Raw genomic sequence first — 17,890 nt, 5'->3', positions numbered from 1 at the left:
GTTTAAAACGACTTCGCAGTCGTTCCCGAGGAGGTCACCCATCGCTGTGACTCTCGGCTCGTTTAACTTCTTATGTTCTGTTTTTCTTATTTATAGTTAACTAATTGAACATTACTAATTATTTGTGTTTATGGCTTCTCAAGTTGTCTTAAGTGTGGCTCTAATCTCCTTAATTGTCCGGACCGACACCGGTCACCGGAACAGTGAAATCTACCAGGCTATGCAAACGGGGGTGTTACAGTACCTATCAATCCCCATATATATAGGCATTAGTTGGACTCCCATTAGGATTAGGAGTGTTGTGTTATGGTAGAAGGTTAATCTCCAAATATCTTGGATTATCTGTTGATAGAGTCCTTGTTGGTCTAAGAGTCATCTTTAGATTAGGATTCTAACTAATCATGCGAATATTTCGGAATCCTGTTCAAAGAGAGAAAGATCTCTTTTTTTGCTGTGTCTGAACGCCCATTTCAGTTGTTGGGCAGATAAGTGGATCACCCATTGGGGAGAATGTGGTTGGGCGAGCACAATTCAGGCAAGTAGCATCAATATAATTGCATCATGATTAATTAGAGGTTCAATAATATTAAGAACCTCCACAATATAAATAAATTTAGAAATTTCACTGATAAAATAATTTGCCAATTCATGAGCTACCTAGTTGCCTTCTCATGGTGCAAAGGACCAACTACATAAATGAAGTGTATCCCTAAAAGATTGTGGTTCGATAAGGCTATATCTACCCAGGTTGTTCCAAAAAGTCTCTCCTTGTTGAAGTTTATATATGTTACCTTTGGAATCCAATTCTGTAATAATTGACTAGAAACATAAGTCAAATGCCAATTTTATCTTGAGTTTCTCCGGCAATACTAACTGCTATAGTAACTGTTAGTTGTTTTAGTAATTATTAACTATTTTACTATTTATTAGTTGTTAAATCATATAGTTATTTGTGGTTAGTTATTTATATAGTTTAAAGCATAAGTAATTGGTAAAAATAACTATTGGATTAGTTATTAAATGTAAAAATAGTGGTATCATTTTTTTAATTCTAGTAAAAAATACTAAATACTATTCTAAAAGTTGTTGGGTCTGTTCTAATAATTATCAGTTGTTTTACTAACTGTTAGCTGTTAGATATTAGTTATTAGTTGTTAGTTGTTTATATAATGATTGACTTATCTTATAAACATAAGCTTGTAAGCAAGTTAATTTAAGCTTATAAATATTTAAAATTTTAAGCAATTACATGTTTAATTTAAGTGTTAATAAGTGACTGATAAACAGTTAATGTGTTTGGTAAAAAATAGCTTATAAACACATTTATTATTAAAATAACTAAAAGGAATATAAAATGAGATTTATAATGAAATTTTAAAATTAAATAAGGATAATATGATAAAATACTTGGTAAAATTAGCATATAAGCACCAAAATGAAAAGTTGAGTCTTCAACTTATTTTTTTTAGCTTATAAACTCAACTTATAAGTTTAAAAATTAGTATAGATAAGTAGGTTAACCTATATTTAGAGCTTATAAGCTAGTTTGACCGGCTTATAAGCTAAGACAAACACTCTATTAAAACAAAATTATTTCAAAAAAATAATTGTTAGTGTAGCCGTTAAATATAAAAATAGTAATATTATATTTTTTATTTTAGTCAAAATACTCTTTCAACTTCTACAAGCCAGAAAGGAAAACGTTTCATTAACCACTCTTTCAACCTCTAAAAACTATTATAAACATCATACTACTGAATAATATAAATAAGAGAGATAAAAGAAATAGTATTTTGATTAGAGTGAAAACACTAAATGTTATCTTAAAAGTTATTATCGAATATGATGTTATCAAACGTAGCTACCTTAAAAGATATTATTAAATAGGGCGTTGTTGAATGTAGCATTATATGCTAAAGCATATGCCTTAATAATCTGTGAACAATAACCAAACAGACGTTTCACATCACAAGCAATTCGATACCCACTCTTCAATAAATACCACCTACTCTTATGGCAGTGCCAAATCAAAGAATCCTCTTGAACAACCATACCAACAGGAATAGACCGAATCCGCTCGATATCTATCAAAGAAAAAACTTGTGATAACAATCCTCTATTTCAAGTTCTAGAATCATTATCAATCAATACTTAGACCTTCGTATCCTTTGGCAAAATCCTTGCTCAAGTAATGATTCTGAATGTACCTGGAAGGTTCAGGAATCCACCTAGCTGACCAAATTAAGACCTTATACCCATTCTCAATCTGCCCCACAAACCCTTACATTAAGTTATTTCTATATAGATGAAATGATTTCATTTATTAGTTAATTCTAAAAGGAATTTTAATTGAGTATACACATAAAGATCCAATAAATATAAATTACTTATAACATAATAAATTTTTAAAATCATAATTTATTTATAAAATTAAAATTTATTATATAATTTGGGAATTGAATCCATATATCAATTATATTTGCATATAGAGATCTTTTAATTATATTTTATTGTTGTATATATTGCAATTTAACATGTTAAAAGAATTAAGTCACTGAACACATATACATATATATTAAAGCTACTATAATTAGATAACTTGCAAATTCTCTTCTTCTCCTGTATGGCTGTAGTGTGTTTTGTCGTCAAGATTACTCAATCTCTAAATATGCAATAAACAAAAGATTTACCATGTATACATTCTCATGAAACGGTTATATATTTTATTCTCTACGGTCAACTTGCTTATGATAGGTGGAGAAACTCAATTAATACTAACTAGAGATGACAAAACTTATATATTTATATAAAGACTAACTAGTGTTTTTTGATAATATCTATTACATTTCTTAATTCAATTAGAATTTGACCACACTTAAATAATTTCATTTGTTTTACGGAAAATCTTTTTTGGTAAAATATTTTCTACATTTTTTTGGTATTTGAAGCACTCAAGAAAATTCATCAACAGAAAATATTTTCTTAGTAAAAAAGAAAACCTAATCATTTTTAAAAAAAATAACTATTAATTTTTAAAAGAGAAAGTCATTTTTCATTTTCTAAATTTTAATAATCTTATTATATATATATATATGAAATAAATACATAAAATTAATTTAATATTGTAACTAAATTTCATATACAAATTATTTTTCGTGAAGCAAACGAGTATTAAAATCTTAAACACGTTAAAACAATGCTTGGATTTTGCCCATCAAACTAAAATCAATGAGTTGAAATAAAATATTCTAATATAACAAACTGTTACAACAAGATAAAATAAGTAAATTATTAAAAACTATAATATTAAATAAAATTTTATTTTACTATTAAAAATTATTTAATAGTAAAATTTTTTTAAAAATATACACTTTAATTTTTTTACTACATTTTTAAACTTTATATTATAATAAACAAAATAACTTTTTACCTCTTAACTTTTAATTGAAACTTTCACTTTTAGAATTTTTTTAGTCTTAAGTAACTGTTTTCATTCAAAGTTCAAACGTCAAAGCAATTCCTAAAAGAAAATAACAAAAGTAGAAAATTGAAAACTTCAAATCTTCAAAGTAGAAGCTTTTAATTACAAAAATTTTCCTCATATTTTATAAAATTCATACTTTTATTGTAGTTTCATAAAAATGAAACTAAATAATAATTGAATTTTAAAAATATGCACTTATTTACTCATTTACTTTTTAAGTAAATTAACTTTATAATATGTGATTTTGGATAAAATAACATTATAGTCCTCACCTTCTGTTTTTTTATGAAAAAAAAATGTAATTTTATTTAAAAATTTAAGAGTTCTTTGAAGTATATTTTATGAACTAAAATATATGATATTTTAATCAAAATAATAAATAGTTGTTAAATTAAAAAAAAATGAGAACTTAAGTATGAATTTTATCAAATGCTAGAAGGTTTTATAATTTACCATGATATTTTAACAAAAATAATTGATCTTAAATTTAAATTCTAAAATATTTTGGAAAACCATGGTAATGTTTCTTAGAAAAAAAATATTAAATTCGTTCATATATTTCAAATTTTATCTGCGCATATACTTATGTGCTTTAAATCAAAAGCAATAATTAAAAACGTTTCATCGAATTATAGTCAATTTTTAATTTTTTTTTTATATTATATCCTAACGTTTAGAATTTATTGAGATTGTAGTCTAAAAAAATTAATGATGAATTACAATATAGATTTTAAAGTTTTATTTGATTAATAAAATTGTTTATTAATTTAAATTTTTTTTATTTATTGTATAAAATATATTTTATATTTATCTTTAATTAATTTTATAATAAATATATTTTTATTAATTGAAATTAATTTAATTATTTTTTTTAATAAAACCAAAGAAAACCTTATATTTAAAAATAAAATATAAAATAAATTCAAACTATTTTACAAAACAAATTTAAAAAGAATATATAATTAAAAAGAATATACCTAATTAAATTGTGGCATCCTTTAAATAAAATGTACATATTAATTAAGGAGAACTATATATTAAACATATGAAGAATAACTCTTCGATTGTAATTAAAATTGCCTTTTAATTTGTTAAGAAAATAATTTAATTACAAAGCTAAAATCTTAAGAAAATAATAATTATATTAATTAATAATAAACTATAAAATTATAAACATTCAAAATTTATATCATAAGTTTTTATTTATATGTATTACGCTTATGATCATATAATAAATAAATAAATCTATTAAACAAATAATAATTTAATGGATTATAATATGTCCAATTGCTATGATCATATCAAAACATTATATTAATTATATAATGGTAATAATTTTCTTTCCATAACATATAATATAATCCAACAAATCATTTCATTTTTTAAATTTAAAAATGTTCGAATATATCACTAGCTATCTATGGGTATTTTTTTTAGTTATAATTATTATTTTTAACAAACGTGAAACATATTGAAGATTAATTTATTAATTATATGTCTAATATACAGTTAATTCAAATTAACATGTGTATTTTATTTAATGAATGCCATAATTGGTGTGAAATATATTCTTTTTAATTACATATTCTTATCAAATTTATTTTATAAAATGGTTTGTATTTATTTTTTTATACATGAATTTGTTTGAGTTGATTTAAAGAATAATTAAGTTAATTTCAATTAATAAAATATTTTTTTAGTATAAATTTCAATTAAAAATAAATATAAAATTTAAATTAATGAATTATTTTATTAATCAAATAAAACTTCATAAACTATATTATAATTTTCTGTTAACTTTTACAAATTCAATTAAGGTCTTTAGCTATAATTGCAACAAATCATAAATGTTAGACTATAATAAAAAAAAAATTAAAGAATTAGCTATAATAGTAAATTCATGAAAATGTTTAGACTTTTTTATTCATTAGGGCTAACATTTTAATTTTAGATAATAAAGCCCAACATTGCACATTGAGTGCAATTATAATCAAAGCACAAAATTGAATTTAGAAAAGTTAAAGAGTAAAATACAATATAGCCCCCTAAGTTTTAGCATGTATTTTTAAAATTAGATTATTTAATCCCTCACTTTTTTATTATTTATATAAATTAATACATCCATTTAATTTTCTGTTCAAATTATCATTAATTAAAAAAAAAACCGTTAAATTATTGAGATTTTGTTTTATAATAAAATATTCCCTTGATTTAAATTTTATATTTAAAAAATAAAATATTTTATATTTATTAAATATCGTAAATATAGTATAATAAATATATTTTATATATAAATATGTTTTCAATTTATCTAAACTCCATAAATTATTATTATTATTATTATTATTATTATTATTATTATTATTATTATGTGTTACGGTTATAATATATAAATTAGGGGAGTCAGAAGCTCTATTTATATGCCTTCTGATTCTAAAATCAGGGTGTTATAGTTATAAAACTAAGGAATTGTCCCTTTTTTATTAATTATTTATATTTTCTTAATTAAATATTATTTCAAATTTTTTATTAATTTTTTTATCTCTTAATTTTTTAATGAAAATTTTACAATAAAAATAATAAAAATATAGTAATATAATATAAATATTGCTCAAACATATAAAATCATTTGAAATTGATTTTAATATAAGATTTTTTTATTATTTTAAATATTAAAATTTTGTTATATAGTTAAAAGGAGCAAAAGAGAATTAAATTAAGAGCGTTATGTGATAATATTATTAAATAAAATGCCACTTAACAGCACTATGAAAATATATTCCTATTATATATATATATATATATATATATATATATATATATATATATATATATATATATATGTGTATTAGGAAAATATTGGAGATACAATGCGCACTATAGTTAGGAATAATAGCGAATTGGGTATTTGGGAGTATTTAATTTTTTAAATCCTATTAAAATGAGTTTGGGTAATTACAGTTGAATTTGAAATAAATTAGAATTTGAATGATAATATTTGTGTTGGGCTTGAGTTTTTTATTTTAACTATCTGTTATTTGAACCCGTTTATATAAATAAATAATTAAATCTAATATTATATTTGTAAAATATATTTATAAATTTTAAAATATTATATTTTAAATAATTAGATTTTAAATTTGTTATAAGATTATTATTTTTTAAAATATAAATTGTAAACCATGTTTATAAGATTGTTTTCCTTATTTACAAACCAATGTTTATAAATACCAATTCTTCCCTTTTCGGGCTATGAACTCAAGAGCGTGTTTAGTTTAACTGTTAGATATAGCTGATAACTATTAGCTAAGAATTGTTACTGTTAGTTGACAACTGATAGCTGGTAACTGATGATAGTTGATTTATATTAAGTATTTGATAAAATTATATTTAACTATTACTATTAATATATAAAATGACTATTAAGTACATATATCATATAATTTAATTTATTATTGAAATAAATATAAAATTATGAATTTATTATATTATATTATACCATTTGTTTTATTATTAAATTAAATATATAATTATTAATTTAATATATTATATCATTTATTATATTATTAAAATAAATATATAATTACTGATTTAATATATTATATCATTTATTTTGTTTTTGAAATAACTATATAATTATTGATTTATTATATTATATTTACTTATTTTATTATTGAGAAATTTGTATTTACATTGCCATAGCTAACGCAAGTTGAGGTTTTTGATCAAATCTACCAAATTTTTTCCGAAAAATATGCCGAGATTTGGTAATTTAACATTTAGGGAGTTGAGATCCAATTACTAACAAAATGGTTGATTGAGCATTATTTTTCTTTTTTTCTTTTTTAATTTAATGGAGACAAAATAAATAAATTAATTAATAATAGGTGAGTTATACAGTATAAAATAATTTTTTTATTATAAAAATAATATAATAAATGTATAAAAATACACGAATCCGATACTTCTATTTTGATTGATTAGAAGACTAATCAAGATTGATATTGAAATTGAAATTTATTTCATTAATATTTTAATAATAAATGCTTAATTATTTGACATAGACATTACGTAGAAAATAAAATAAAAAATTTCTTTTATTAAAATTGTTAAGTCAATTTTTTTTAATTTTTAAATTTTATATTATTTATAGGACTTAGGACATTTTTTTAAATAATAAAATTAATGATTTTGTAATATTTATCTTTAAATTATTAATAAAATAAAATTTATAATATTTTAAAAATTTAAATCACATATTCTAAGTATCAAAACGTAAAATTTTAAGATTATTTTTTTTTTATTTTTTATCATTTTTAATGAATAATTTTAAGAACTAGTCATTTTCTCTTTGCAAACACCAATAACCGAATGCCACATTATTCATGGTGTGTATGAACAATTTTTTAACTATTTGTTACGGAAAACAAAATTAGGGTGAAAATTTATGAGTGATATTTACAAAAATAATAATTAAAGGAGTAAGGAATTTAAGTTAAAATTATTGCAACAAGTTTAATATATAATTAAGGAAATATAATTAAAATTAGTTAAAAATTATATATTATAATAAAAAATATAATTCTATAAATAAATTTATTCTTAAAAAATCTTTTTTTTTAACACTTAACCTCTAAAAGTAGCAAGTATTGCCCCTTGATTATTTTCCTTCCTCATATACCAAACAAAGAGGTGAAATACACTACAATTTTAAAAGTCTCAAATTGAATTGAAAAATTATATTCAATCAATTAGAATTATGTTAAATTTAATTGATTTTAATATTTTAATTCAATTTTAATTCTTCATTAGAAATTAATAAAAAAACATATTGAATTCATATCAAAACAAAACTAAATAAAAAATTGATTACTTTTAACATATTAATGTATTTATATGTGATTAAGATAATATATATATATTTAAATAGTAAATATAATTAAAATATATATGACATAGTATATATGAAATTTATAAAAAAAAATTAAATAAAATTGTCAAAAATCAAAATTGAAATTGAAATATCTATAATTAATTTGAATCAAATTTAAATTAAAATATTAAAAAATATCAAATTGAAGTTGGATTTCAATTTTTAGATTGATGTCAAATTAGAACCGAAATCATATAATCCTGATAAAAAGTTTAAATGGGAGAATTTTAGAAATTTTTACTTCTTTTACCCCTATTAAACAAAATCTTATAAAAAGGTTAATATTGAAAAAAATAAAAGTTAAAAGAATTTTCCTCATACATAATAAATTTTTATGGTTTAATAGATAAAATTTATAAAATTCAGGGGCCTAAAAAATAAAAATTTGTTTTGAGATAAAATCAAAGGAGGCTATAACTAATTGTCGAACGAGGGAGAGAAAGAAGGGCTTTTTTTTTTTTTTTTTTCTTTTTGTCGTGTAGCAAGGCAACAAGCCGACATGGGAAGGTATTGGGCTTTTGGGTTTTGAATTTAGGAAGAAAGGGAGGGATAAAATGGAGAATTCATGATGGACCCAAAGCGTTGATAAAAATCAAGAATAAAGAAATGAAAGAAATTGATGTGTAGAGTTGGTATAGGATATGACAGCTTCGTATTTGTATTTGCAAGAGAAAAGAAAAATTAACTCTCTCTCTCCCAATCTCTGTGTGTAGAGTTTTCGAGTCTTACAATGCATATTCACATACGGGAGGTGAATCGTCGTGTTAAAAATGGTACAAGTTGCTTTTTGGTGAGAGAGAGAGAAGAACTTGATGCCTTTTGATGTGTGAGTGGGTGGTGCTCTTTTTCTCCTTCTCTCCATAGCCCTCTCTCTCTTTATTTGTTTTGTTTTTTAATTTTTGGGGTTTCCCCTTCTCCCAAGTCCTCATTTTCTTCTTTTTTTCTGCCCAAAAACATCTCTAAACAAAAGCTTCAAACAGCTTAAGGTTTGTTTTACCAGAAGCTGCTCTTCAATTTCTTTGATTCTGGGTGTTTTTCTTTTTCCTCCTTTCTTGCTGGGTTTTGTCTGTAGAGATCGATATTAGGAATGGAGGAGAAAATTTTTGTGTGATTTCATGATTTTTTGTGTTTGAGTTTGTGCCTAGTTTCAATACTTTTCAAAGTCTTGCTCTTTGATCGTCAAATGGGAGGATAGAGTCTGGTCTTAGTCATGGGTTCTCACTCAGATTTCTTTTGGTCATTATAACTGTTCGCTTACTATGTGAATCACGAGACCAGAAAAATTTGGGTTTCTTCGATTTCTTCCAGCTTTCTAGATTAAAGCTTTTTCTAACCTTGAAAATCTTTGAGGTTGCTGCTTTGATTTATGTTTGTATTATTGTCTTTCTTTACTTGTATAGCTTCGTTCACAACCTAGGTAGCTAGCTCCTTTATTCTTTGCAAGTTCTGTTTATGCCAATAAATTCTTTCATTTAATCTCTATTATCATATGCTTAGCTCTTTGTAGATTTGATTGCTGGTGGTATGGTAGTGGATTGTGGTTGCTGAAAGTCTAAATTTTGAGCACTTTTTCTGCGGCTTGCCCACATAAAATAACGGTTACCTGGATACTTTTAGAGTTTCAACATCATCTTTGCTTGTGGGTTTTGTTCTTTTGCTTATTTTGTGCTTTGCTTGATCGATCAATACGCAGATACTTCAATTTCACTCATTCTTATCACATAAAATGACGTGTCTAGAATCTGCTAGCTAGTCCACCATCTTCAACTTCTGGGTCTGTTGATCTCATAATATTTTTTATATGTCTGATGCAGGCAGGCTGATGGATGAAGGTTCTAGTGGGGTTGCTTGATCTTGAAAAAAACTACCTAGTTTGCTAGCTCCTTTGTTGCAGCTGGAGGCTGTGCGTGGTGAGAGTGCTTTGTGGTGGGGTTTGGATTAGAAAGAGAAAGATAAAAGGAGAGAGTAAGATACCTGTAGTAGTGTTATATATGCTGAAGGCTAACAGGTTAAAGATAAGGCCCAGTGGAAGTGGAAGAGATAATAGTAGTAAGAGTAGTTACGGTGAAGCTTGTGACTGTTTCAAAAACAGCACAAGAAGAGAGAAGCTTAGCATCAGATGTTATCCATTGAAAACCCTCCACCAGATCCCCCATGTTCTTGCCAATTTCCGCAACTGAATAGTAGTAGTGATGAGAGGGCTTCTCTTAAGCTTCCCTTGCCAGAGGTAGATCTACCAAACCCACCCCTTGATCATCATACCCCACTTCCCAATTTCTCGATAAGGTAAAAATTCCTTTGCTTTCTGGTTAATCTCTCCCTTGAGGATGAATAGTGCCAGATTTTTTTTCTTTCTTCCCTTTGTTTTTGTTATGGCTCTCTAGCTAAGCCAACTGCTTCCCTTCTCTTTCTTCTGGTGATCTCAAAGTTATGATCTTTCGTTGGGTCAGATCCAGAGTTGCATCTTCCTTGTGGTTCAGTTGGAGATGGGGCCTAATTGTTGACACTCCATCTTGTCTCTATTTTGGTCCCTGATAAAGCTTTTGCTTGCTTTGCCCGGTGATCTCATTCACGGCTCTTAAAGCACAAGCACCAAGCTTAAAGCATATGCTTCTTGGGTGTATATTTATGTTTGGACGATTTTGGTCAATATTCACCTGATCTTTCTTTCTTGACGCTTGTGTTTAGAATCCCTCTCTAATCTGTACTTATCCCTAATAAACTGCAGACCTTTTTCTCACTTCACCAGATTTTCGAATCTAGTTGTCATGCGTGTTTCTTGGCTCTTTATCTACATACTCACTGTTCATTTAGTTTCTTGGAGTTCCATGAACCATATGATCCCTTCTCATGTTATCATATGATATAAAGGGTCTCATGGTTATCACGGTTTCAGCTGCTGTACATACTGAATTGTAGCTTATTATTGCTTATATGTCTTGGTATATATATTGATAGCAGTAAATAACAACGAGTACTTGATTTTGTTGTGCAGAGATTATGTATTTACGGCCCGGAATAAAGATATCAGGAAGAATTGGCCTTTTTCTCAGAAAAATTTGCAGCTTTGTTTGAAACATGGCGTGAAGGAATTGTTACCACCATTTCAGCCTCTTGACTCAGTAAGGAACCAGTCCCTTAAGAGATGTACGGTTGAAACTACTTCACATGAGAAGCAAAACACAAGCAGTTTTAATAAGGAGCAGCCAGACAATCATGTCGCACTAGATTCATCTGATGAAGGCCAGTTGAATAATAAGCTAGCAGAATCTTGCTTAGACGTTAGTTCATGTAGATCTGGAGAAGAAAATGATTTCCCATCTACAACAACAAGTGTGTCTCAATCTGAGATAGAGTCGCTTCCTGATAACAGGCAATCTAGCTCACTGTTACAGATTGAGACTTCAAGGAAAAACTCAATTGCAGTTGAGGCTGCGGGACCTTCTGGGAATAAGAAGACTGAGAGCACCTCCAGGCCATTGAGCAAGAAGTGCAGGTTGATAGTGAAATTTGGTGGCAACTCTGATCGTAACTCAACTGAAGATATAGCTTCTAATTCTACTACTGTCTCAGAAACAATGGCTTCCAAAGTTTGCCCTGTTTGCAAAACCTTCTCGTCCACATCTAACACTACTTTGAATGCTCACATCGATCAGTGTCTTTCAGTGGAGTCAACACCCAAATGGACAGCTGATTCTAAGCTAACAAGACATAGGTTTAAGCCGAGGAAAACAAGGTTGATGGCGGATATTTATATGACAGCTACACCATGTACATTAGAAGAACTTGATCGAAGAAATGGTACAAATTGGGCCACAATTTCAAGCATGCCTACTCAAGAAACTGAGAAGACTGAGACTACTAATGAAGGGAAAAAGCACAGGGTGTCACAAGTTCATCCTGAGGATGCTGGTGATGTAGGTCCCGTTTATATTGATGCAAATGGCACCAAACTTAGGATTTTATCCAAGTTTAGCGACCAACCTTCAGTTTCCAAAGTAGGGGAAGATATTGGAGCAAGGAAACCTTTGAAAGGAGACAAAGGAATCAAATACATTGCAAAGAAGAAGAAAAAACGGCTCGCACAAAAACATCTTAAGTATTTGAAACTTGCTCCTCAAAGCAAGAAAATTTTCTCCCACAAGGCCCATGGCTCCCAGGTACAGTTCTCTTGCTTTCTACGTATGTTTTAGTTTCCCTTTTTCTAAACAATTTATGCATCTTCCTCTTGGACTGCTTTAACCATTTTATGGACAAAAGAATTTGAGCACTCATTAGACCAGCTAATTTACCTTTGTTGGTTTATTAGTATGGGATATTTTATTATGTTGTATTTTTTAGTGCAATAAATGGTGGACGTATCCAGTGGTTTTGGATTGCCTCCGTTATGCCTGGGCCTTAGCTTTTTAACGTTGGATTGGTTCCATACTTATTCCTGACTGTGCACAAAGGAGCTAAAACAACATGATAATCACTTCTTTTCCCCTTTGAGCCCATTTTTAATAGTGCTTACTTGTGATGGCATTCTGCACTTTAAATTACTAGTCTTTAGTGTTTTCTTTTTAAATGAAAATTCGGCAGAATGAATATTCAGTTATATATGGTTTCAAAATTAATGTAAACAGATTTCTGGAGGTCAACAAGAATGTAAGAGAGAAGCTAGAAGTTTTGAGAAAGAACATCTAATGTCAAAACAAACCAAATCCAGTGATTCTGGGACTTTAAGACCATGGGTTTGCTCCAAACGAAGAGATTTTACAAAGAAGATTACTAGTCAAGAGGGCCATCAACCTGTGAAATGTAATTGGCATTTGCCTGGGGATTTTCTGGTTGACAATGGTCAATCATTTTTGGGTGATTCTCTTGCGGAGAGGAATCATGTTCAGAAATCTACCAATCAGTCTGAGAGTCCTACATCTCCTGGAAACAGTGAGAGAATGGATAAGTTATTTCTTAAAGTCCAAGTTGGCAACAAGAACGAGCAATCTCCTGGTGGAAACAAAGTGAGCAATCTCTTGGTGGAAGGCAGGACCAGTGACAATTTGGAGAGCTCTTCTCCATCAATTAAAGCAAATTCCAATCAATTGGGCAAAAGTGACACTTCAGTGCACGCTAGTTGTATGCTGGGACTTTCAAGCTTCTCCAGGAATCATGCATTTTTGCTGAGCAAGAAGATAGTTAGTACTTGCAAAGATACAAACAAAAATCCTGACATTTCTTGCATTGCTAGCACAAAATCTCCACGGAATGCTCATGCTGTTGTAACAAAAGCAATGAAATTCTCCTCCTTTAGTAAGAACTTGTCTGCTAAGGGCCGGTCTTCTGTGACTGAATCTGTGCCTGGTAAAATTAAGAAGTGGTCAGCCATTAAGAATTCTCAAGTGCGTTTCATGAAAAAACGAGAAGAAGGGGCAGTGACTTGGGATTCTGAAGTTGATCAATACTATGATTTGATGCATGGGGATGCAGAAAATCAAGTTGAAAGAGAAGAAATAGCTGATGAGGAGTCTCATGAGAGAAGCAATGTCCTGGAAACTAGGCAAGCAAGAGGATTATCATGTATTTCTCAAGGGGAGGAAGCATTGGCTTTGAGGAGCTCAAAATCTGCAACTTCATGTTATTATCATGATGAGCGGGCAAATGCAGATTCTTCAGTTGGAATTGGTAATGATTTGCTGCAGAAAGTTGATTACATAGACTCTGGTAGAAAACAGGTTCATGTATGTGCGGAGTGCATTGTTGTTGAGCCGTCTTCCAAAACTTCTGATGGCAGGAGCGGAAGCAGCTTGATTAAGCCGGTAGACTCAGAATTTTACAAGCCCAGCAATTCCTTGGAGGTCCAATCTAATTCTCTTCAATCTGTTGAAGATTACAGAGGGCTTTTATGTGGGAATGAAGCACCAAGAGTTCCAACTGAGCCTGATTTTGTCAATGATCAAGAGATATTTTCTGCTGATGAAATTGGCAATGATATGGTGGCACAAGATGCTGATATAGGGGTGGAGTTGGATTCAGAAGTTGGGCAAGGGAGCTCTTTTCCAGAGGTTGATCCAATACCTATTCCAGGACCACCAGGGTCTTTTTTGCCGAGTCCTAGGGATTTTGGCTCAGAAGATTTTCAAGGCAACTCTTCTCTTACCACAAGCCGGGTTCATTCTTCTCTGGATCAGCATGATGTGGTTGATGGACATTCATCTGATTCGCCAATGTCTGCAGCATCCACCATCTCTAACTCTACAGCAGGTAGATCTGATTTTAACCATTCTGAACCATCATCATCGGTGGGACCTTATGTTGTTAAAGAGAAGATTGGGTCAACTGGTGCTAGTGTTGAGCCTTCAGTGCAAAGTGCTGGTGCTGTTCCACAGGCAACAGGTGCCGAAGTGGAAAGAACTACTTTGGATGGAGAATATATGAAACCTGACAGAATCTATATTGAGAAGGGCTCTCTCAATTTCAGGAATGATCAGCCATGCTGTTGCCAAAGGAAGGAGAGATTTTCTCAGGGTGTTGCTTTAAATTTTCAAAATTCACAACTATTGAGACGACGAAAAATGGCTTCAGTGACTGTTCCTGCTAGTGGAAAGCATATGGATTTCAACTCCAGCCTAAGGCCTGCAGATTTGGATATGCGACCTGAATTGGTTCCTCCAAGCAGTTGCACAAATTCAGGATCAGAGAAGGTGGTTCTCCCAGTTATTAAGCCCCTTGCAGGTCCCATTCCTTTTAAGGATTCTTCCAATCCAGGAGTGAGGTTTTTAGCTCGTACTGATTCTGATTCTGCTAGTCCATCTGCGTCCAATCCTATACTTCGGCTGATGGGAAAGAACTTAATGGTGGTCAACAAAGATGAAGATACTTCAGTACCACTTGGAGGGGTCCAACCTCGTGTTCAGAATAGCCATCAAAACTCTCCATTTCTGGCCTTTTCCAGAGTCTATCCTGGCAATATCGAGAATCAGGACTGCCATCCCTTACGTCATATGGGGCCCCAAGCTTCTGTCATCTTTGGTCAGAACTCTCATAAAGTAGATCAATGCTTTGATGGGGGGTTGTCGAATAGTTATAGAAGCCAATCTGATTCTCAATTACCTGTACATGCTCGACTACCAGCAGGCATGTTTCAAGTCCAGCTTACAGATTGCAGTTTTGCGTCATCCAGGGAGTTTCACGAGTACAAAGGTGATTGCAACATTTCAAGCCGACATAGTAGGATAAAGAACAGGTTAAATGTATCACCCACAGATAATATGGAGACAGTTATAGCAACTGCTGACTGCCATTATCAGCATACTGATTCCTCCACAAATCCAGTAAAAGAAATCATCATTGTTGATGATGTTCCTGAAAGTGAAAATGTTGTGAAGTATACTGAACCTGGGAGGGAAAACCAGGTAGTTGCTTCTGGAATCCCGATTCCGGTGGCTCCAAATTATAACCCAACTCGTGCACATCCTTTTTCATGTTATCAGTCACAGGAACATTCTGTCCTTGGCGAATCACCTATTGTGCGTAATGCCAGCTTTCATGCAACCCCTGCAAAGCTAGGCAACTCATGTCCCGTTAGGTGGGGTTGTACTTCAGAAGGTTCAGTTGTGTTGCAGCGGAGCCCTTTTGCAGCTGCATCATCCTCACCTGGTCATCTAAGATCTACAGCACTGCATTATTCTCCAGGCTTTTCATAGTCAAGGTACTTTGGCTTGCATGGCCATTTCTGCAAAGATTGTGGTTTACTAGGTTGCTCATCAATCAAACTTGTGTTGGACTTGAGCTGCTACCTCAGAATACAAGATGCCAGAAACTTTCAGTGTTTAAAAATGACTAGCAGAAATAATGGCAGTTTGATCGAAGATGCCCTGCATGAGCAAAGCAGTTGGGAACTCAGAGAAAAGTTTGTATTAATTTCTGATGTACTGAATGTCGAGTCTCATTTTAAGCAGTTTTTTTGGGGTTCTGCTTGGGCAATGTCAAAGTTTCCTCAAGACTAGATAATGTATAAGCAATCGTTGAATAATAGTTGATAAGGAACCTTGGCTGGAAGACAAAGAAGTCAAATGTTCCTATAAAGTTCTCACCCTTATTTTCCTTTTTATTTTATGTCATTTTTCCCATATAGCTTTCATCTGAGCTAAAGTCAGGTGTTCCTATAAAGAAATTCTCACCTTTTTCTTTTTTATTATAATTTTCTCCTTTTATATTTTATTTGGGCTATTTTCCATTATTTAAGCATCTCATGCATGCTATTACAGGCAATGCACATATTAATATACATATCAGTCATAAAACTACCTCTGTAACATGATTTTTTTTAATCTTCAACTGAACTTCTACACTGTTTTCCATTCCATGCGTAGTGGGTTTCCCATGCAAGGCAATTTCTATTGAGCTAGCTGATTAATGAAACTTCAGTACTTCCTTGTTCCTGAAATGGTGATGAACTTAGAATCAAAGTTAAAAGATGATATCGTCTAAAGCTATAAGAGGAATGAATATGGCCACATTTTTGTGTACACATTTAGCCTGATCCTCAGGTCACTGTGGATAGATAGATAAGAATGAGAATAATAACACTGTTTGAGGGTCATCTTCATGATTTTAGCAATATATATAGGTGCATGCATGGTAGAGTTATGATATGACTAGAGATTGCCACATACCGTGCCTAAAGACGCAAAATATAGTGATGGAGTTGTCATATATTACTAGTGGTTCAACATCAGATACACGAACCAACCATGCACTTTGTAGTAATTCTTTTCTACCCGTTTTATTAATATTCATCATGTCCAGCCAAAGATGAACTATATAATGGGGTCTTCCCCATTAATGAACTTTGATAAAGAATATATATATATATATATATATATATATATATATATATATATATATATATATATTCCTTCTTCCTATCTATCTATATGGTCTCTTCTTTTATTTTGTAGTACATATATATCTATATTTTTGTTATTTTATGAGCTAAGAAATGGGAGAGTTTATTATATAAATTTGATGTGGGGTAAGACAAGAACAATTGCATAAAGATGGTAGGACCCTTTTAAAGGAAGAGGGTAAAAAGAGAGCGAAAAAAAATATCACATGACAGTCACTGTAGATTTTGGTCATTCTCGTCGGCCTTTTCTTTTTCTTTGCTTTGGTACTTACAATTCGAAGCAAGAAGCCATAGGCATCGGTTGAGAGACCATGAAATATAGCCGTTATGGTGTATGAAAGTGCGTACTGTTAATGGAAGAAAGAGTACGAACTTGACGACGCGAGAGACAGAGAGCGCGTGTGGTCAAAGAGCACTAAACTACAAAAGATGATGGGCTCTGTGTTGGCAATATCTAGCTTCAGACGCTGTCTTGGGCCGATTCAAAATTTGGTTTGCATTAAAATTGAATTGGTTAAATTTAAATTTGAAATCATTCATTGGCTTGCAATTTTAAATCAATCTAGAATGTAGACCCTTAAGA

The 17,890-nt window shown here is 30.1% G+C and overlaps 1 protein-coding gene across 3 annotated transcripts; it reads left to right on the top strand.

The window, feature by feature from the left end:
* The first annotated feature begins 9,050 nt into the window (after positions 1 to 9,050).
* On the top strand, positions 9,051 to 16,593 carry LOC110666640 (uncharacterized). 3 transcript variants are annotated; one of them, XM_058136018.1, is made up of 4 exons: positions 9,051 to 9,403; positions 10,232 to 10,703; positions 11,413 to 12,577; positions 13,043 to 16,593. In XM_058136018.1, exons 2-4 carry the CDS (start codon positions 10,537 to 10,539, stop codon positions 16,100 to 16,102), a joined length of 4,392 nt encoding a protein of 1,463 aa, XP_057992001.1. In that variant the 5' UTR covers positions 9,051 to 9,403; positions 10,232 to 10,536; the 3' UTR covers positions 16,103 to 16,593. The 3 variants fall into 3 exon arrangements, with proteins under 3 accessions (XP_057992001.1, XP_057992006.1, XP_057992009.1); XM_058136023.1 differs by having other exon boundaries at positions 9,066 to 9,243; XM_058136026.1 differs by lacking the exon at positions 9,051 to 9,403 and adding an exon at positions 9,440 to 10,056.
* The last annotated feature ends 1,297 nt before the right edge of the window (positions 16,594 to 17,890 follow it).

The sequence above is a fragment of the Hevea brasiliensis genome, chromosome 2 (genome assembly GCF_030052815.1).
Source record: "Hevea brasiliensis isolate MT/VB/25A 57/8 chromosome 2, ASM3005281v1, whole genome shotgun sequence".
NCBI lineage: Eukaryota > Viridiplantae > Streptophyta > Magnoliopsida > Malpighiales > Euphorbiaceae > Hevea > Hevea brasiliensis.
Note: the sequence above shows the minus strand (reverse complement) of the source record. Positions and strands in the feature narration are given on the sequence as shown.

Excerpts from the sequence above, each read along its gene's own strand:
- LOC110666640 (XM_058136018.1), top strand. The coding sequence starts at position 10,537 with ATGTTATCCATTGAAAACCCTCCACCAGATCCCCCATGTTCTTGCCAA. Across the intron at positions 10,704-11,412 it reads CTTCCCAATTTCTCGATAAG|AGATTATGTATTTACGGCCC; the intron begins GTAAAAATTCCT and ends TTTGTTGTGCAG. Across the intron at positions 12,578-13,042 it reads ACAAGGCCCATGGCTCCCAG|ATTTCTGGAGGTCAACAAGA; the intron begins GTACAGTTCTCT and ends TAATGTAAACAG.